Genomic DNA, 22,444 nt, shown 5'->3' on the forward strand with positions numbered 1-22,444 from the left:
TACATTTAATAGAAGGAAATGAGTTATTCCCCTCACTGTTTTATGGAGTAGACATTACAAAGAATTTTTATCATATTAATATGTAGCTGTATCATATACAATGAATAATCAAATTACAATATCCAAAGACAATAGAATGAAAACACTAACAATGCTTCCCTCTTCCAATTGTGAAGACAAGAGGGAGGGAGAAAAAAAACAAAGAATTTGACAACCAAATGGGGCTGATGGATGCTACAAACTTACACCAAAAAAGAAATCTAGGCATTGTATGATGTATCTCTTCCGATTTAAAAAATCGTCGTGTTACTTTCCACGGTTCTTGTTCCTGTTTTACACATGCAATCTGGCATTGGGAAGGTGTAGAGTGAGCTACTCGGTTTTCTCACATCACTGCCCTTCAAATCACTATGACGAAGCATTTCGTGCATCTGGCTCTTGAAGTTTTCCCATCTGCCACAAGAACACTAAGTTGAGATTCTCTTGCAGGTCATAGGTTGTTTTGTACAAGATGACAAAAATCTAAGAGCTCATAATGCTAACTGAAAGTAAGAATAAGCAACAACAACAAACAATAACATCCGAAACCTTATCCCAACTACATGGAGATTCCAAGTAAGGACAATCGCAAGGATCCATGCAAAAAAGATTGACGGGTTATGGCTAAATGGCTAATTATAATAAGTGCCGGCTGAAAACCTGACGCACCACTACAAATCAGCCACAAACTTTTAAAGACAGACTATAATAAGGTACTAGCTGTCTATTTGATTAATGAAAACATCTTTGGCAAATGGAAAGCAAGAACAAGCATGGGAAAGAAATAATAGCATCATACAGCGTATTTTGAAGAGTAAGGTTAGGAGTCACCATTGAGCGTATTTTGAAGAGTAAGGTTAGGAGTCACCATTGATCCGTAACAAAAACTTAGACGTTTACAAAGTTTCAATTCTAAGGCTGTGTTTGGTTGGTCATTCTGTTCTAGAAACGACGTTTCGTGTCAAGACCAGAATTTTCCGTTTGTTTGTCAAAATTCAGTTTTGCAACGAAACTCAAATGTTGGAACCAGGTACCAACATTTCTCATTTCTGGCTTTTTTTTTTTCTAACCTGGTTCGTTTTAAAAAAATTTAAAAAAAAAAAAAAGGAGGGAAAAACGAACCGTAAACACCATACGGAAGATTCCGTTTTCTTGTTCCTGTAAAACGAAAAAACGCCAGAAGCATTTTTCGGATGACTACCAAACGCAGCCTAAATGTATACACATGGTACTAAATAATGAGATTATGAGAACATTTTCTCCAATTTTTTCCCTAGAGTTTCTTCAAGAGCACATATAGCTCTGCACCTAATTCCGCTCCTTTGAAAGAATTTTTTACCTCTTGTCTCTCATCATGGAAATTATCCTCCCAATCAAAGCAAAGCAAGAAATCATTGACCAACTACGAGGTAAAGTGCACTTTTTACTTCTGTTTTATTTTGGTCACAGCTTCATGCTATAGGATCACTGTCAATGGGCAATTGCACTCGGTCTGTGGGCCTTAATGTGTGTTAGGTACATACAAGAATTGTGGGCCTAAGTTGGGTGACGACCAAAATTTGACTTGATATTATTTGCAGTTGTGACCTCAACCTTTACAGTGTGAGGATTGGAAAACCAAGGGCTCTCTTCTTAACAGGAGTCACTTAAAACTTCTGGTGAAGGGTTTCAGAAAACCACGCTGAGAGCTCACAGGCCACTAGCCAATGCTGAGGGGCTGGTCTACCTTGGGCTTAATCATCAAGAATTTACATACACGAGCTGTCATGAGATTTGGCCTACATAAATGATCATGAGCTTTTTTATTGGTTGGGGGTGGGGGAGTTGTGGGTTTGTGGGCCATTTATAGTAATTTTTTCATTTTTCATTTTTTATTTTTTATTTTTTATTTTTTTCCCTCACAGTATCTACCAACTGCCTCAAATTTTTTTATCCACATTGAAAGGGGAGAAGCAACTTGATTACTTGGTTACTTTCACTAATAAAATAACGCGTAAGTTGGGAAAAAAGCGAACCAAGAAGACTGCCAAGAAATTTTCAGATGTAAATGTGATTAACTCAAATGTTCAGTAAAACATATACAATATATTATGAGAGAACAAACTAGCTCGGTAATCATAAAAGAGCATGAAAATCTTAGTAGTACAAGTCTTCAAAATTTGGAATGTGCCACTCAAAGCATACCATCAAAATTGAATGAAATGAAGTGAGAAAGATGATCATAAAGCATTATTAATAAAATCTAACCTGATATTTGGGCTGTCAAACAGCAGAGCTAACTTCCTCTTATCAGGTTTGATTGTCTTTGCGTGTCCACCATAAAGGAAGCGCCTGTGACCCATCAAGAAGTGAGGAAAGTTTCCACCTTGAGTTGTGACAAATACCTCACTATGAAGGCACAGAGTGTAATCAAGAGCAGCCAGCCTTGATGAATGACCCTGCATCACAAACTTCAAATATTACAGAACAATCTACCTGCTCTGTATTAAAATAATTCAAGATTCTGCAAGGAGGGAACAATGTGAAGAACCTTTCAACTAGCAGAGATAGAAAAGTGGATCGACCCCCAGTGTGATCAAATCCACAGATAAGAAAAATTCTAAATCTTGATGTTGAAGCCACAGCATATATCACAGCAAACACAATACCTGAAATGGAGCAAGTTCATCGGGTGAGGCTAGAGTTTCCTTCATTTCTAAACGTGGAAACATCCGTCGAAGGGGGGCCATATACTTTTCTGCCTTATAGATTTTTCCAGCAGCGACATATACTGAGGTATTATTGTTGAAACCCATGCCCCTAAGCATCATTCCCACCTTCAATTACAAGAAAACTGGTTCAGTAAGCATTGAGTATTGGACTGATGACAGAGAGATCCCGTGGTTATCTCACAGCTGTAATTCTAAAACCCATTGTCTTTGATTCTGATAATGAGTTTAGGCACTTAGAGAGAGGATAACTGGATGGAACAAACAATATATTGCTATACCTTTTCTTGGAGAGGAAAAAAAAAACAGTTGAGAGAATGAAAAGTGGGAAAATTTCTTGCAGAGAACATTTGCATGTAAAGGTTAAACACATAAGTGCTTCATCCCCCTTTCATATGCAGTAAGTGTGTTCAGTCAATTGTGATTGTCTTAATGATATTACAAAATTAAAAATCATTTTTTTAAGAGCTGATCTTTCATAGAGAAATTGGATATTGAAAGGTTCCGAAAAATAAAGCTTGCAATAAATGGACACAACCTCCAAAGGCAATAAACCCTAATTTCCCTACCCCCATTGAAGTAATAAATCCTCTCCATCTGAACAAACAATAGAAACAGTATTCTAGGAAGAAAACAAGAATCACTTGTCCATCTGAGGCTGAAGTAATCAGGTCTAAGAATAAATAAATCACAGTTATCCCTATTCTAATTGACATTGTAGCTAATACATTAGCATTCTGATCATGCTTCACAATTTGCAACAGTTCTTATTCCCCAGGTTTATCTCCATCCCCCCCCCCCTTTTTTTGACAGGGATGGGGTTTGACCATAATTAATTTGCAAAGGAATAAGCATCCACTAGAACAGGGGCATTTAAACATTACCACAGGCATTCAAGCAGCAAAATATCTCAATCAAATGCCATTACATTAAAAAGACAATAAACTGAACTGGACTCTGTTGATATGGATTCTAGATCTCTCCTAGAATAAACATTTTGAACTTGACTCTTAAAAACGAGAATTTTGAATTAAATACAATTCACTAAACCTTAAGATTGATGTTGACATTCATAAGAACCATATTTGAATAGACGTGTACCTCAATAGGAGTTAATGGGCATTTCCCATCCAACCGAATAGCACCGGGCTTTATTATTCGACCAGTTTTTTTAAATTTTCCCCTCCAACCTTTTTCTCTGGCAATATCCATTTCATCTTTCTCTTCCGAACCACCATCATAAGTACAGCATGAAAATGCAACCATATCCTTTAAGTAATAGAAGATCTAGATTCAGCAATGATGTGGGAGATGACTTCAAATAAGAATTCAGGAGAAAGCATTCTAAAGTAAACGAGACAAATAAAACCTTTTCAAACCGAAGATGCACAGAAATGTACTTTCCACCACTAATGGAGCTATTCTTAACCATCCGATCAACCATACTCTCTGCCAAAGCCCTTATTGGTTCTGAAAACTTCAATGCTTCGAAATTAGCCAAACATCTGAGGCCCTGGATACTTGATGGCACTGAATGAGCTAATCTATTTGAGAAGGGAGCAATACGTACTGCCCTGTACCATAAAATGTCAAAATCATATAGCAGTTATATAGAAGCAAAAAAATACCAAGTTATCAACAGAGGAAATAGGCACTCAAAAGTTGTCTACAATTAATAGAATAAAATACATTAAACAAAATTAGAACTCTTCAATTAGTAATAACTGAGCACACTTGTTGGATAACTGAAATATTTTATGCAATGTACAAATAAACACATAATACAAACAAGGATAATATTCACAATGATCAATATGTGCAATAAACCATTTCAAGCAGTCATGAGGGAAGAGAAAAGTAGAAAATAAAATTATGGAAGGAACCAAAAAAATACTTGACCAAAATCGAGGTTAGAAATAAAGGATGCAGCTTCAGCACTCAAAAACTTGATATTTGAGATGGCTTATTAAGGTTTAGTTGTATTCGCACTTAAGAAAATAAATCCCTTAAATAAGAGTTGCGACACTTCACACAATTTTTCTTTTATTCCCTTTCCTTTTCCTTTTCTAAGCAAAGAAGAAATATGTTAAGAGAAAAAGGGGATGAAAAATGGAAACAAATACATCCACAGTGTGGATCCAAACAGAAGCTTCAAAAAGAATATAATCTAGGCAGTACTGAATCTTAGGACTGTAAACCTAAACAGAATAGACAATAAGGTAAAAATAAAATAGAGATGAAGGGTCAGAAAGACTTAATTCCCCTCAGGATATAATCTGTGCCGTATTGAACCCCAATTTGATTTTAAAGATTTGGATAACATTTACGACACCATATGGTGTTAAAGCTGTCATTAAAATTTTTTACTGAGTCTTAAATAACCAAAAGAAAACCACTTGTCCAAAAAATTTCAAATATAAGTAAGATGCCAGTTGGTTAGAACTAGCTACAATGACTTCCAGTATCATTTGTTACAAGATGAAGTCAAGTTTCAAACCAAGAAACAACGATGAGAATGAAAGGAATGAATATTATACCCCATCAGCAACAACTTTGGAAGCACCTTTTCCAGATAGTAAGTTGGACTAGACCATGCTTTAACTCTCAAATTTATGATGTTGCTTATATTGTTGTCAAACCGCTGAAGTATATCTTCTGGAACCTCTTTGATCACTTTCACATGATTTCTGAGTGCGGATATAAAGAACTCCTCATCAAATATATCCCCAAACTTACTGCAGAAAATTGAAATAATTTAAAAAAATAAAAAAAGAACTGTTATTGTTTCCAACACTTAGCAGTAGAAATATGACAGTAAGTTTTCCAGAGATTAAAAAGGAATGCAATGTTTATTGTGAGTTAGAACTTATCAGAGAACAAAAGCAACTAGTTAGCTTGTGTTTGTCATGACTAACATGGAAAAAGAAGACAAACTAACCTAACAATCCCACAGTATTACTCAAAGGGAAACTACAAATTGTATTGTTAGTTTGTATTATTAAATATTATTCAAACAAAAAGCACTAGAGTGCAATGGACACAAACAAAGACTAGATATTGCACCTTAATATTATTTAGTATTAAATCCAGAATATTTATCCCTTTACCAAAAAGTATGCCTAGGTATAAATCTTACAAATGCTGCAAAATGTGTCTTACTGTTATTAGACCTGACTTAGACATAAGCAAATCACTTTAAAAGTAATTCAAAAATTCAATGGACAATCATGGCCTAGCAAGCAATCAAACCCAGGATCATGCTAACTCAGTATTAGAATGTCCAGATCATTAAATACAACAGCTCAGCCTTATCCCAATTAAATGGGTCGGCTACATGGATCCTTGCCCACCACAATGAAATGAGACACTACAGAAAAAATAATAAAAACAAAAATAAAAAGCTGCCATAATGCCATCAATATATGTACGCAGAAATATCCTACTATATACAACAACAACAAAGCCTTATCCCAACTTAATGGGGTCAGCTACATGGATCCAAGCAAGGACAGAGAAAAGAAAAGGCAAAAGTGAAAAGAAATATCCCAATCTATGATGTATGCAAATAGCATAAACCATATACAGATCTATAAACAGTATTACCATTGCACTATTTTAACATGATAGAAGTCTTATTAAAGGTTTAGTAATGTGGAATAATGATATGTCCAGATCACTCAATCCGGGATCTATATTCGTCCAGAAGAATACTGATTTGGGATGAGACTGGATCAGCAATCCACATTATCTAAGTATTTTTTCCTTCCTACCTGGGTCATCCGACCCACTGATCTCGATCATTGTGATTGCCCATGAACTATCCAGGCTACAGTACCGAGCTTTAAACCCATGTATAGGTTCTACAGGATACCACATGCTAAATACCAGATGTCATATGTTGGTCTCACTAGAAGCACCTACCTATTGTTCAGAAAGCAGCCAAGTCACAGAAAAAATATAGTGTAGCACCACATCAAACCACCCAGGCACCCACTGGATACCAGATTCAAAATCCTAGATATTATATGTTGCAGGCAGTTTGTTTCAGCAGATTTCTACGTCTGGAGTACACAAGATCATTTTAAGAAACCAATGACAATTATAATTCATTGATCATTTTACATTCGTATAATTAATAGCTACCACTAATCATCAAACCCTGATGTATTACCAGGATGCAGCCCTCTCAAGAGTCTACAGACAAAAGGTATATGCTCTCAAAAGTCCTTGTCAGTGCTGCAGGCAGGTGGCAGAGAGAAAGAGAGAGTTGTTTTCCGGACATTTGGTGCACAAAAGGGACATACAGATTATTCATTATAGACAGGGAGATATGTTAGGGAGGGATAGAAGCTAGAGAAGAAACTTCTCTCCTCTTTAAAAAAACCAGTCCAAAACAATAAACAAAAAAGAAATAGCAGAATGTGCTTTCCACATCATAGATAGCTAGTTTGATTGGATATCTCTACCAGGACCAGGCTGGAAGTTCTACCAAATTGACCAACCCTAGTACCCTTCAAGTTTCATCACTGCACTAAAAATGTATAAGCCAATATTTTGTAATTGATTGGTTTTGACAAAATCAAGTAGATGACAACAGAATTTCTATTTTAGCCACATGGCAGCAATCAATAACTAAAATTTGAATTTATCAGCCTGCATAAAACTCAGAATTATGTTGGAATGTGGGTAGAGCAAGAAGATCCTCGAGTCTTCAGCTAAGTACATCATGATATAGTTGAAATTTTATTATGGCCTTATAGTAAAAGAGATGAGCATAAAACAAGTGCAAAAAAATACAAAACAAAACTAGCATTAAGTCCCACCTGGAATCCTGCCAAACACTATTCAAATGAAACATTGGAGTAACAAGTGTAGCATTCAGTAACCCCGCCACAGCCACTGCATCACATATCTGTATTAAACACAACATATGTTCAATGAACTGGATGTTCTTGGATAATATCCAATTTTGGAAACTCATATGGTATAAGAAAATCCATATTGGCTAGGCTGGATTTATTTCAACAAATTTCAAGTATTTAACTTGAATGCACCAATTCAAGTGGAGATGACCCCAATAAGTGCATAACATATCAAAGATACCAGACCGTGGATTTAAAGGTTAGTATAAGATGCAACTCTATGACATTACTCAACATTGAACAATCATATGTCGATTATCAGATGATGTGACAAATCCCACTCAACTCTGAAATTTGAAATTGAGCTCGAGGGAAGAAAAAACTGAGCCCTTTGGTGGGCTCTTTTTCCACTTCAAACCCTTTTTTTTTACAAATCAAACTTGGGTTGGGGAGGTGGGGAAGACTCACACACAGAGATAGAGAGAGAGAGTGAGAGCTCTGATAGAAGTAGGATTATTCGCATCCACTTCCATACGACTTTGTGCAAAAAAACCCATAGGTTGGGATATGCTAGACCAATCGAAATGTTCCAAAGACTGTTTAATTTAATGGTGTTTTGGATAGATTTAAACCATTTTTAAATGCAAAACTTGAAATATTGAGATCAACCATCAACATACTGAAGAACTAAAATGTATACATACGCACAGACTGGTCTGTCAAAGGTCAGCTACATAAAGGTCTTTTTTTACATCTTATAGAATAAGGAATTTGGTTTCTTCTATGAGAATTTAAAATAAATTGATATATATTTAAAGATTGAATGCATATACAGATAAATTTATCATCTCTTGCAATGCACATCATGTCATAGAATTTTTTTTTTTTTGTGTGTGTGTGTAATAAGATTGAATGCATATACAGATGAATTTATCATTTCTTGCAATGCACATCATGTTATACAGTTTCTCTTTTTCTTTTTTCTTCTTTTTTTTTTTTTTTTTTTTTTATTCTTGGGTTTTTGGGGGGGTGGGGGTTATGACTAGATTGAAGAAATACTTGTCACATTTAGGTGGGTAAGTAAAAGGTGCACTAGTATCCTGAGATAGATAATAGATAATAGTGATGATGCAGGTAACAAGGCCAAGGCATAGGAATCCATTATGGGAAACAATTAGAAGGATGAACAGATAGATCTGAGAGATGATCCAGACGATGAGAAGGATCAGTATGGAAAAATACTATGCAGGTGGACTAATTTAGATTTATAGAATTACACAAACAGCAACGCACGATCGGATAGATAGAATCAGGGGCAGGAGAGCTGTAGATTTTGTCCACTGACCACCTACTCAAAATCTCCATGCTCATCCATCTCATCTTCAATAGTCAAGTACATGCTTTTCATTCTCTCTTGTAATGCTTCCTATATTCTTTTTCTCGTCTGCCTTGGCCTCCTTACCCTCATCTAAGTATTTGTGAGTACTGAGTCATCTCCATTATCTCTTTGGACTAACATGCACCTTCTGTTTCCCACTCAAAAATGTCAAATGTTGCTTCTGTCTATTCACATCCCCAGAGCCTTCCATAGCATTATCTCCATTACAAATGGTTCATACTCCACTCAATGCATATTCATGCTTGTTACTGCATATGTTTTCATGGGCTTCACTATTGTCTCGCTTAATATGCACATTGTATGGATTACTGCTTGATTTAATACGAATAGACTGAAGAAATATAGAGGAAACTCTTAACAACAAAAGAATGCCACTGCAGGCATCTCACAACTGGTGATATGAAAAACAGAAAATCATCTTATTGGTCGCAAAATGGAAATTCTAACCATGGTCAAAAGACTAAAAACACAATAACCTGACAGGAATTCTAGTACTCTCCTGCAGTTTCTGTACAAAAGCTATCTTATAGTATCAACCATATCGTAAGAAGAGCCATCACTCAATGCTGGTTTTTCCTGTTCGGGGTGGTCCTTGGAGGGGTGAGTTTGGAGTTGGTCCTAACCTTTGGCATTTTTGCACGAAGTGGCTGCCCCCAAGACTCAAACCCAGGCATTTGCCCAGGCAGCCCGAACCTTCAACCATTATTCAAAGCAATGGCCCCTAGTATCAACCATTTAGTGGAAAACATAAAATAACTTCAAAACAAAAATCAGAAATGGGGACAATTAAATACTAGAGACAGAGCAACCGAAGATCAAAATCCAAACACCCATTTTATAATTAAAAGAACATACAGATAGGCGTTGTTGATTTAAACCACCATTTGCTTCAATAATGAGGAAGCCATTTGATCTTGGCAATTCTGAGAAACCTAAAACCAGAAAAATAAAACTTCCTTAAAAATTAAGAGAATAAAACAAAAATAATTATTTGACTTATTACAGTGAAGGTATTCAGAAGCATGAATGTCAATTACAGTCAATATTCCAGCTCCAACTGCAGGCTTGATAAAATTACAATAAATATTCCAGCTACTACTGCAACTACATGCTACCAAAACATAATAAGTTCCATTCATATCATGCAGAGCTAAATCCCCATAATGAGCTTGAGAGTAGAACTTTAACTATAGCTGATGTGATGTGTACGTGGGAGACAAATTTGCCTCAGTTTATGCTCCTCAAGTTTTTTCACTAATTTTAGAGCAGTGACTAGTATTATTACCCAAGGTAGCAAAACAGAGAATTTCAATGGGTCTCGACTCGAATTTCCCTGCTACTATACTGGCACTAGAGATTTTATCTAGTAGTTATACTAGTTACTGCTTTTTCATTTGGTTTTAGTTACTGAAACTAAGTTAGCTATGGCTGTTTCCTGTTAGTGACCTATTGCAGTAAGAATCAACCAAACTCCTTGTTGCCAAAAAAAAGTTCAGTTTCTGATATTATGAACATAATTATTGAGATACACGGGGTTGGGCAGACCCTAGGTACTCTTGTTTCAGATTCTAAAGACCCCAGAGAAACATTTCTGACCGAGCAGAAACTTTCAAGAATTAGGTGTTCTACGAGTCTTCTACCAAACCCTTAAGTTTCATGATTGTTGGATACTAGCTTGCCTTTGGAAAGATTTCAAAGTTCTCTAGTAAAAAAATGAAACAGTTTGATGTGACCCCATCATAGACCTAATTAAGCTTATCTATTTGGTCTCAAGTTTGGTGTTTCAAAGCCCTTACAAGAGTTTAACACATTAAAATTGCAGATTATAGGGAATTAATCTACTTTCAACTAATCAATTTTTATTCATCAGCTCTGTGAGAGGATTCTGTAGCCCCAACTTCTTTGATGACTTGGATCTCACATCTTGTCTGTTTTCAGCATATAATGTTGCAAATTGAAGTCTCCGGTTCAGCTTGACTGAAGCTAACTAATGGATTTTATTGTCATTTTTTGGGGTTGATAGATATGGAGAGAGAGGACATCAGCGCAACGGTAAGGTTGCTCCAATGTGACCTAGTGATCGTGGTTTTGATTCGGGAAACAGCCCCTTCACGAACCAGAGGGTAAGGCTGCATACATTATGATGCTCCCCAGACCCCACAGTGGCTGGAGCCTTGTGCACGTGTACACCCTTTTTTGGGTTTGACGGATATGGATTTTCTTGTTTCTTGAACTTTAGAATTTATTGTTTGTGAGTTCTGTCTACTAACAGTAACAGTTACATAAGGCATGCTACCTACTAGGTCAGAGTTTCGGACTAAATCCATTATCAATCCTCTATGCATAGGATGCAAAATCTCCCGATTTATAATCTTATCCTTGTTGGTGGTCCTACATCCATACTTTTTCAAGTGCCACAACCCCAGCAAAAATTTCTACTTTGTTGGAGGAGCTGCTCTGCAAATTTCATAGGTATACCATTGCCTTCAAATCTTCAGCAAAAAATTCATAATAAAATGAACCGACAAAGGTACTGATAGTCTTTTCTCGGAATCCTTCTAGCCTTGTTAACTAAGTCCAGATTGTAGCCATTCAGATAACCAAATTCCTTTCTCTAATTGCCCTTGCCTGAAAGTCTAATCATACTACCCCCATCCAAAGTTTATCCAGCATTTACAGACACCACACACACTACAAATCCCAAATCCATGACTAGGCCTGCAGCCTACCAAATCATTTTATTAATGCCTAACAGGTAGACAAATATCTGTGCAGCTATAAATTTAGCATACAAGAAATAATTGGAGAAATCATGCAACCACTAAGGAATAAAGTGACGTAGCTAAAAAAAACTAAAAGTAATACTGAAGAAGGGTGTACCCAGTGCATGAGGCTCCCGCCACTGCGGGGTCTGGGGAGGGTTATTATAACCCACTAGCTAACAAAAACTAACAGTAATAATAAGAATTTAAAATACGAAGTGCTTAAGTTTTTTATCCAACTTATCATTTCCATATGCAATCCTTTCCAATAAATGGAGAGATTGGTTGGAAGTTTCTCTTCCATATAATACAAGAAATCAAAAACAACCAAGATTAAACAAAGATATGCATAAATGTTGAAGTAGCAACTTATGTCTCAAACACTTTGAAGACAACAATGGACATAAAATGATTAAGATCATGGAGGTATGCTGCCTAAAATATTTATGGGGAAACGTTTCCTATGGAGGAGTGCGGTTCCTGCACATGCGAAAGGGAACGGGAGTACACGAGGAATCATCCACAGAAATGTCATTTTCCATTTCATGAGGGGCGGGCTGGTCATTCCCCTCCCCCCGGTGCCTGGGTGCAGGGGCCACATTCTCCCACAAAAACATTTTTCCCAATATTTATGGATTGAGGCAAAGTCAACCTTAGGTTAACTCCAAATATTAGATGTGAAACTCAAACCTGCTTGAGAAAAACTTCTGTTTACACATGGTTTCCATCTTTGACGTGATTTTGGATGCCATGTCGTCATTAACTGCACAATTTCAATGATAGTTTCATTCCTTCTTCATTGTGACAATAGGAATCTAAATAAAAACTACTCATGTAATGATGATTCACCTACGGAACTCCAAGTAATAGTTAAACAGAGAGCATAAGCCAAAATAAAAGAATCAAATTAGTAATCTAAATAAATGATGGGACCATTTTCAATAAAGAAAAAAAATTGGCATTGTCCTTATATTGTCCCAAGAGACTATAAGAGAAATTTCAACAAAAAAAAAACTCAAAATGTCACAAATATTTTAATTATATTGTTGACTAGTGAACCGTACTGTAGACCTTGGGTCCATGAATGGATGACAACCAGAAGCATTTTACCTACTATGCAAAGTCAAAGAACAAGAATCATGTGCCTGCATCAAAATAAGTAATATTTGTTGTAAACTGAGGCCATCCATGTCTTCCCTTGATACTCCACAGGTCATTTAAACCATTTCAACCACCTTCCCTTCAACTTATCAATATTAGCTACCCGCAAAAATGTTCAACAACAGCATGAATGCCTCTTACCAGGAACGCGCTCTCATTTTTTTTTTCCTACTGAGAATGATGTCTGCAAAGAGATCAACCACTCTAGCAATGACTAATGTGATATTTGCAAACTCATAGTAAAAATCCTACTTCCCTTCTCTTTCCAAACACAACAATATACAGCATGTGGTGATATCCCCAGATTCTGGCCCATCCTCCAAAATTTGTTGTATACTTACCACAAATCAGACCTAAATGATTTTTGGGAAGACCAAAGAAATCTTAAGAAAGCATAAGAAGTAGGTCCTATCCACTACCCTTCCCTCAAGGTTCAACTTATCGGGTTTCGACCCTAGTTGAGACCAAAATTTCAGTCGAAAACCAGGGACATTTTCCTACAATGGGTTTCCACCCTCAAACTGGATTTCTTTTGTCTGATTTTTTGTGTTCATCCTATTTTTTACATTTCCAACCAATTCAAAGAATTAGTTTCATGAAAAAAAAAACACCTAAAGTGATAAAGTGATACCTGTGGTGTTGACCCAAGTTTGCTCGTGTACATGGACTGAAGTTGTACTACTACTACATATACAAGTTATTAACTAAAAATGGAAAATACATGATTAAAACAAACAAAACATAATGTAGAGGATGCAAAACAAATGATAAAAATTGAATCATTCTACTATATTTACAAGTACATTGTACAAAAAAATGATATTTAGGGAAATGTGGTTTAGCTTTTTACTCCAAGAACCTTTCTATAGGTGGATGTACTTTTGGTTGTGTAAGATTCAAGTGTAAAATGAAAGATTGATGGAGAAATTTCAATTTCTTGGTTGATTTCCTATGTTTCCCACCTCTTACAGTCAAAATAGGGGGAGAAAAGTCGATTTTTACAAAATGGGCTTGTTTCGCTTTTTATAAGGGGCTAGTTAGACCAAAATGGTTGAACCCATTGAAATGGTCAATATTTCGGTCGAAATGGTCGAAATGGTTGAAATGTGTCGAAATTGGGGGCTTTTATAAGTACCAGTGCATTTTGTATTGGTCTCCCTCGATACGGTCGAAATGGTCAAATTTCGGTTGAATTGTTGAACCATGCCTTCCCTTCCCCGGATAGCAAGCAATGGGTGACAAGGGTACTAACTCTCTTCTTCTTTGCAAAAGAACAACATTAGTTATCTTATCAAGCAACTTTGCACAAAAGACAAGTGGGGACATACCTGAGAATAAACTCCAAATTTTGAAGTGATGACTTTGAATATCCTCATTAAACAGAGAGAATGAATATACAAATACATTCATGCAGAATTCCTACTCCACAAATGACGACTTCTGTGGTAGGCTGAAGTATAACCCCAAAGAAGCAAGGAGACTGACAAGTGAATGGACTAAATCAATAAATTCTCTTCTTCCCTTCAGGACCCAAACCATTATCTTCATATTCAAGTCCATTTGATCTGCTTTCTTAGCTTCCCTGTCAGTACCAATCATAGTTGTCATGGCATCTGGGCAATCCTAGGTGTTAGAGGAGGGAAAATCAAGGTGTCTCCTAGGCATCCAAGGGGCCCTTCCAGAAAAGGGCCCCTGGGCAACACCTCGACAATCTGGAAGAGATGCAATGAGAAGGGGGAAAAGGTGGGAGGCTTTCACTGTCAGCTACTTTAATGATACCTTTCAGATTCCAACACCATAAGAGACACTACACTCACTCACACCCAGCTATCAGGACTCCAACTCTGTAAGCACCAGTATATGCCATAAGCTATTCTCCTCCTTCCAAAACAAAATTCTCCATAGCCAATTAAACAAGAAAGCCTTGTTTATAGTGTCGAAAGGTCTTACAGAAAGCTCCACACATGTTTGGAAGGAAAACTTTGTTCCAAGCCGCACATTCATTCACCTCTCTCCACAAAAAAAAATTGAGGTGTTGTTCAAGAACCTTAACTCCGATGTCCATGAAGAATAGAGTGACATAACATACCTTCAGATAAGTAGATCCTTTTCCATCCAAGATGACAACTCGTCTGGAAATTTTCAATTCCTGAATCACACTGGCAGTGCCTTCAAGGGTGCTAACTGCATGACCATGGTCCAGAGAAGGACCAGCCGTTGATTCTATGACATTCATTCAATAGTCATATTTGCAAGGGGCCAAGGACACTACAATATCATCTTAATCCTATACAATGAGGTCAGTAAAATTTCAAAGATCCCAATCAAGCACAAAGTCTGATCTTCTAACGCCAACAGCCCCTTAGTAGTTAAAAAATAAATAATAAAAAATCCCAGTAAATGCTAAATCCATCAAGTAAGCTACAATGCCAGCACATATTCCGGCAAGACCTCTCAACTCTTCATCGAACAAGAATTCCATTACTTTCATCCAGAGGCCCCATTTAAATATCAAAGAGGATGGTTTTCCTATCACAAGCCTAGTACAGATCAGTTTCAGTCGAGCTGGTTCCGCAAATTTAAATCCAGACAGTCCCAATAACAATTCCAGATACTCTTAGCCACTTCAAAAAATTAGGAACATCAACAATTCAATCCTCTAGCAACATAAATAGCTGCGGATGACCAACTTGAATCCTTCCCCTTCGAAAAGAGGAAGTAATCTACCCAAAGACAGTGCTCATGGCTCATGCAAACACTCTGCCCTCAGGCGAGCTTCCAAACCATTCTTGGATCAATGTGATCTATGCAACACACAATATTTGTCTCTTCCACAGTATGAAGAATCAGTTTGCTTGATTTGACCCCTTTCATGGATTAATTCATTACTGACTGGAATTAGTACCGAGAAATTGGGGGGGGAGGGGGTTTTGGCGCCAGGGGCTTGGGGGTTGAGCCCAGCACCTATGAGTCTCTGAAAAAGCAGGAGTTGAATTGATTAACCTCTACCACCTTGATGCAAACTGATTATTTAGGTGCCTGGTTTTTATCTCCCTAATTCGACTTCTCCTATTATCACTGGTCATATACTTCCTGTGACTCTTATAGTTGATGGGAAAGAAGAACATGCAGACATACCATTTCCACTACTTCTTCGCATCATATTGACACTATGCTCTTAATAAAGGACACCTATCTCTAACTTATCTCCCACATAGATCCCAGGAATCCTCCTTTTCTATTTGATGAGTGGATTAACAAATTCGACATTTTGAAAACATATCCAAAAGCAGAAAAGCTAAAAATTAATCAACTAGTAATCCCCAATAGATGAAAACCCCAATCTTGACTAGAAGAATAATTGAAGTTCACAAAAAATTTCAACTACAGGCTAGGACACATGAATTACGCGACTTCTCTGTGTTATATACCTTTCTACTCCATAAAATTCTTCTTTCACATACAACTAAAAGTACTTCTCCAAAAGCTAGGCCATCTTGAATTGCAAAAAAAAAAAACCTGAGTTGTAAAATACCCATCACAGCATCACTTTACACAGAGCAGAAGTAAAATACTTACCGCATTGGAGCTACGGTTGCCATCAAGCTGCATAAACGGCCAGAGCTTCTCAAAAACCTGAGGACTACGATAAGTTGAACCAGGAGGAGGTGGAGACTGATCAACCACAAGTCCCCCAGTTGAATCTTCAAAACTCAAAGAACCCATATACATCAACATCCCTAAAATGTACATGAACGGAGCAAAAAGCAGAATGCCTCGTCTGCGAAGAACAGTGGAAAAAAAAACGTAAGCGAACCACCCCCAAAATGACTCCTGCGGCTTCAGGACACGAGTACCAAATCCAGTGTTCTTGTTGCGGCAATGGCGTAATCTTGGCGACAACGGAGGAGACGCTGAGGCGGTCGGTGTAACTGTCGATGGAGACGCCGGCAAAGAAGGCCTCCCACTGCCAAGCCTGCTGTACCCATGCATTGTGCTGGTGGGGAGGCTCTTCCCCTAAAAACTAAGCAAAAATCACCGAGATCTGATTCTGATGGTTCTTTCTCCAGTTCTTACACGACAACCACCAATCAAACAAAACCCACATTTTCAAGAACCAACAGAAGTGAAAAAAGGCTCTCCAGTCAACCCAGTTAGCAGATATAAGTAAAAGAAGCATACAAAACCAGCAATGGCTGTAGCAGAACAAGAAACCCAAGTTCAGCTTGCAGAGAAAAGCTCAGAGCTTCACTTCAGACGCACAACGACGAAGCAAAACCATTAAAAAAAGTTTATTAATTACAGTACAGAAGAGAGAAGCTTCGCGTGTGTGCGTATTGATCGATTCGTGCAGCTGGGGACGGATAGAGGGGATGGATGGAATTAATGAACTGTGATTGGGATTTGGGATTTGGGATGGGATTTGGGATTGAATTGAACGCAAATGAATAATTGCAGAAAATGAGTTTTTGTGTTTTCTTGAGGACTAGAGAGAGAGAGAGAGAGAGAGAGTGTGTGTGAACCTGGCTGAAAATTTTGAGTTGAGAGAGAGAGAGTGAGTTGAGTAGACAGAGAAAGAGCTTTTCCACCAGTCACAGGTTGCCAGCTTAGCAACTCGTGAAGTGTTAAAAGTCGATTAAATGTGGAGATAGGGAAAGGATTCTTGGGTGGGGCCCGACAGATTGATCGGTGATTTAGGGAACTGACAGGGGCTGCTCACACGTGTTAGATGAAAATGATCAATCAAACGGTTGAACATGGGATGTGTCACTGCGCATGAAGCCTTAGTGCCTTCCGATTCATGGCTAACCTCATGTGATGCTGAAATGCTCATTTATCACTTTTGCATAAAGGATTCCTTAGCAAAAAAAAAAAACTTTTGAATAAAGGAGGGGCATTACCGAAAAAAGAATAAAGGAGAAGCTTTACCCAAATATAAAAATATAAAGGAGACGTTGACGATATAGAGCTGGTCGGACCATTGAACCATAGGTAGTCATTTTTAACCATAGTTAGTTAAAACATGTTGGTCCCACAATTTATGTCTGCCCATTGTTGTTGGAAAGATGTTATACGTGGAAAAGTGGGGCCGCGAAATGACTACCCCGAAGGTAAATTATATTTACCCGATATAGAGCTGGTCGGACCATTGAACCATAGGTAGTCATTTTTAACCATAGTTAGTTAAAACATGTTGGTCCCACAATTTATGTCTGCACATTGTTGTTGGAAAGATGTTATACGTGGAAAAGTGGGGCCGCGAAATGACTACCCCGAAGGTAAATAATATTTACCCTCTTGATGTTTTTATGTAAATTGGCAATAGATTGGTTCGGATTGGTTTTGGTTCGAGTTAAATCAGTTATAGTGTGGAAATGATGAAATTGAAATCAAACTAATAAGAAAATTTTGATTTCAATATGATTTGGTTTTAATTTGGCTTCAGTTTTTTATATCGGTTTGTAATCAGGTTTATTTCAGTTTTTTATGTGATTTGAGTTTAATTTTTCATACAAATTTATACTTTTTTTTTGGGTAAATAAATTTATACATAACTATGCAAAATTTTATTTTTGTTTTGGGAAATTTACCATGCCACCCCTTGGATAATATCACAATGATAAAACCACCTCCTCTGTTTCACCAAATTATTCTCAGACTCTCCACCATCAGTTTTTTTTTTTTTTTTTTTAAGAAAAAATGGTGTTCCATGGTAGTGATCATAGCCCCCAGGATAAACCCAACCCCATTGGTGACCCCTACCATCAGTCACAGTTAAGGAATATACTTTACAGCAACTCTATTTTATTTTAAATACCAAAATACCCTAATTAAATATGAAGTACATAAAATACCCTTATAATAATTTACTATTCTTTTCACTCATTCCAAGACCTAATTTACCTTTCTCCCAAAGATTTGAACCATCGGCGATTATTCAGAGTAGTGGCAACAGCATCAACGATGACCAACGATGGCATCAGTGACGAACTACAACGGCATCGCCTTTTGGAATCCATGAAAATAGCGGCATAGAAACGAAGTGAAAATCAATCTTTGAAAAAAAAAAAAAAAAGGCATATCAGCATTCTACACTTGAAAATCTACCAGCTTTGAAATTAACGAAGAAGTGTGGGGTGGGAGGAAGAACAAATTGCAAAATTAAGCAGCAAAAATTGAAGTGGAAAAAGTAGATGAGGGTTACCAAGAGTTAGATTTACCAGAGACGGTCGTGGTGCCTGGGGCGACCGAAACAGAGCATCTGATAGCGAAAAACTTTCCTTTTCCAAGATTTTGAGACGTCCGAGAAGCAGTACCGAACGGTTCTTCACTGGAAAATCCATAACTTTGGCAGCCATTATTTCTGTCTACAGCTCTTCACTGCTATGCTCGGTTCTTCCTCGTTTTTTGAAATGACGATTTCGTCAAAGTGAACTCCAAGTTGCTTAAAGGGTATAATGGTCATTTTACCTCTTGCTTTAACCATGTGAGTTTTAGTGAAAAGGGTACAGTGATCATTTTACCTCTTGACTTAACCATGATTGTTTTAGTGAAAAGGTTATAACGGTCATTTTACCTCTTGACTTAACTTTGACTGATGATAGGGGGTCTGAGAATAATTTGGTGAAACAGAGGGGGTGGTCTTGTTATTGTAGCATTCTCCAGGGGGTGGCGTGATAAATTTTCCTTTTATTTTTAATGAATTTTGGGCTGTTTCGTCCTTATCAGCTTGGTTTCGATTTCAGTCCAGGTTTTGAGTCGATCTGGTTTGGTTTTGAGTCCATTCGGTTTTCTGGTGCTATTTGATTTGTTATGGTGGTTACAATATCCCAAACTGAAACCATCCCAATAAAGCTTTAGTTCGGTTTGGTCTAGACTATTTTTTGTTTGGTCTGACCAGTTATGTAGATTCAGTTTTGGATTTGACGCCCCTTTCCATTGGCCCATGCGTTGTTACAGGGTTATGTTTCTAGACAGAAAATATTCTCTCATTATTTTTTTTCTTATATTAAAGATTTAAAACTCATACCATCTGTCTTCATTCTTTTGTCATTCTAGAAATGTTCGACCATACTTTTGCCAATTTTATTTGAATTTTATGTTATTTTAAACATGTCGCATCAAACAAGTGTTTTTTGTCATTCGCATTTTAACTACTATGTTTCTAACCCAACCCCATGTTGCTCTTGGATACCCGATCCAACACCAAAAATAATAAATAAAAATCCACCCTAGTTCTACCACAAAGAAGGATGATATTGTTGATCACATCTAAAATTTTATATGCAAATTCAAGCATACCATGTAATGTCATACCCTCTAATATTCATGCACTCATGGCAATCTATAAATTTTTAATGCTTCATTTGCCTCGTAAATCTCCATTTCAACTTAACATGACACATGAGTAGAGGACTTTGGGATTTTTTTTTATCCACATAATTTTAACTCCATTCTTTTTTTTTTTTTGTAATGGAAAAAAGGGTGCTCTATGGTAGTGATCATAGTCCCTGTATAGCAAGCAGAGCTTTCGCAGAACCAATGGGCAATAATGGGGATGCCAAGACTCGAATCCACAACTAGCCGACTTGAGCGGTGATGGGTTGAGGGCATTTTCACCACTAGGCTACCAGCCCCATTGGTATTTCAACTCCATTCGATATACCACGTGATAGAAGTAAGCTGCAAGAGTCCACATTTACTATGATTGCAATTTGAACTTGAAATGCCCTAGCCGGACCCATTTTTGTCCAAGCTTGGGGTTGGGATTTTCAGCCCAGAGGCCACGCTAGGGTTGAAGAAATCCTAGCCCAAAGTTGAGCCATGAACGATTAGGGCTGAGGCTTTGGGCTACATATTCAATTTCTGTTATTCCATGTAATATTATACATGTCCAAACAGTCCAATCGTCGAAAGCATAAAGAAAGATTTAGATTTAATGTGGCTACGATGATAAAGATTTTATGTTCTACGATGGTAAGCAGTCTATACTAGTTTTTACCAAAAAAAAAAAGCAGTCTATACTAGTCTATACTTCCATATTCAATATAGGCTTCAAACTTTTCTATTTACCCATTAAGGCCGTTTGTTTAGAAGGGATTATGGGGTGGGATAACCTGATGTATGAGACCCACATTGTAATGGGGTGAATGATAGGAATGAAAATGTAATTATAGCATCCCACCTAGCCTCGTTTGATTGGGCGGAATGGTTCGAGAACAAGATTGAGGAGAAAGGGAGAGAGATGGGAAAAACCTATTTATTCTCTTCAGTTTTTAGCTTCAATGAAAGCTAACCCTTGCAGCAACGAATTTGTTTTGACCCTAGAATGAAACCCATTAGATGTAAACACTTTCTTCCCATCTTGATTTGGATTAAGGGAGTTCCCGCTCCTCTTTCCCCCAAGAAAAGATAGGATTATATCAATGATCTTCTTCTTATCCACATACTACAATCACACACACAAACGAAAACAAGAGGATAGCGCAAGGAAATAATCATGTGATGGATATGGTATTACCATAGTGGAAAAGAAATGAAGAGAATACAAGAGGGTAGTGTGGCTTTAAATAAATTGAACCGAGGAGAGGAGCAATATCTCGCCTAATATTTTTCGTCTAGTGAAAATCCTAACACTAGTCTCTGCAACAGCTGTCGAAAAAAATACAAAAAGCGTTGAAGAAGATAAGAGAGTAACCGTTGGCAAATTCCACATTTCCACCCTGGAAAAGGTGGGGTGGAAGAACATGTTTTGCAAGGATTGTCTACTATCACTCCCAACCCATTAAACAAACATCTCGCAATTCCTTGGGGTTAGAAATACAATAATCCCACCCCTAAAACCCCACCCCATCCAAAACCCTCTCTTCGAACAGGCCCTAATTGTTTTGGGCAATAATATTCAGGCCCAGGAAGATTTGATTGGGCTGGATGGGCTGAACTTGAATTGGTGGTTTAGGTTTCTTAACTGGGGTTCAAGATGGGGCCGAGCTAGAGTAGCACCCCAAACATTTCCTTAATTCGTTAGCTACAACTATGTTCAGAATCTTCAGAACCCCTATTTGGTATACATTTTAGAGAAGCTATGTCATCCTCATGCATATGATGAAATGGACTAGTAGTACTTGGACTGCAAGGGACCTAAATAACTTATTTAGGAAATTAATTCCTATGGAATAGTCCAACATTTTCCACCGATCTTGATTTCATTATCTGATGGGGTTTTCTTATCGACACCCCTCAAAGTGTCAAATAATTTGTAACCTTAATTTTTTTACCTTTTTAGTATAGTACGTTTGTTTTCTAATGCGAATAAATATTATAATTTCACATATGTACTCGAAAGATATGTAAGATAATGATAGTTTTTTTCTAATGATTTAATGACAAGTCATTCATTTTTTTTAAATCATAGAACGTCAACTCCCAAACATTTATGAGTTGGACAGACTGTTTCTTAATTTGTGCCGAAACAATTCATAAAGCACAGGCCGAAACGGGTGAAATTAAAGG

At 37.2% G+C, this 22,444-nt stretch overlaps 1 protein-coding gene across 3 annotated transcripts; it reads right to left on the reverse strand.

Annotated features, from left to right (window-relative positions):
- Positions 1 to 54: 54 nt before the first annotated feature.
- Positions 55 to 17,451, reverse strand: LOC122062370 (O-fucosyltransferase 9-like). Of its 3 annotated transcripts, none has more exons than XM_042625957.1 (10): positions 16,511 to 17,451; positions 12,461 to 12,533; positions 9,864 to 9,940; positions 7,571 to 7,659; positions 5,285 to 5,434; positions 4,117 to 4,321; positions 3,849 to 4,016; positions 2,688 to 2,855; positions 2,287 to 2,489; positions 55 to 453 (listed from the first exon to the last, which is right to left on the reverse strand). In XM_042625957.1, exons 1-10 carry the CDS (start codon positions 16,922 to 16,924, stop codon positions 291 to 293), a joined length of 1,710 nt encoding a protein of 569 aa, XP_042481891.1. In that variant the 5' UTR covers positions 16,925 to 17,451; the 3' UTR covers positions 55 to 290. The 3 variants fall into 3 exon arrangements, with proteins under 3 accessions (XP_042481891.1, XP_042481889.1, XP_042481890.1); XM_042625955.1 differs by having other exon boundaries at positions 5,285 to 5,482; positions 16,511 to 17,450; XM_042625956.1 differs by having other exon boundaries at positions 2,287 to 2,477; positions 5,285 to 5,482; positions 16,511 to 17,448.
- Between the last annotated feature and the right edge of the window lie 4,993 nt (positions 17,452 to 22,444).

This window comes from Macadamia integrifolia, unplaced genomic scaffold (assembly GCF_013358625.1).
Source record: "Macadamia integrifolia cultivar HAES 741 unplaced genomic scaffold, SCU_Mint_v3 scaffold1006, whole genome shotgun sequence".
Taxonomy (NCBI): domain Eukaryota; kingdom Viridiplantae; phylum Streptophyta; class Magnoliopsida; order Proteales; family Proteaceae; genus Macadamia; species Macadamia integrifolia.

Excerpts from the sequence above, each read along its gene's own strand:
- LOC122062370 (XM_042625955.1), bottom strand. The coding sequence starts at position 16,924 with ATGCATGGGTACAGCAGGCTTGGCAGTGGGAGGCCTTCTTTGCCGGCG. Across the intron at positions 4,017-4,116 it reads TGCATCTTCGGTTTGAAAAG|GATATGGTTGCATTTTCATG; the intron begins GTTTTATTTGTC and ends TATTACTTAAAG. Across the intron at positions 454-2,286 it reads TTTGACAGCCCAAATATCAG|ATGGGAAAACTTCAAGAGCC; the intron begins GTTAGATTTTAT and ends TTCTTGTGGCAG.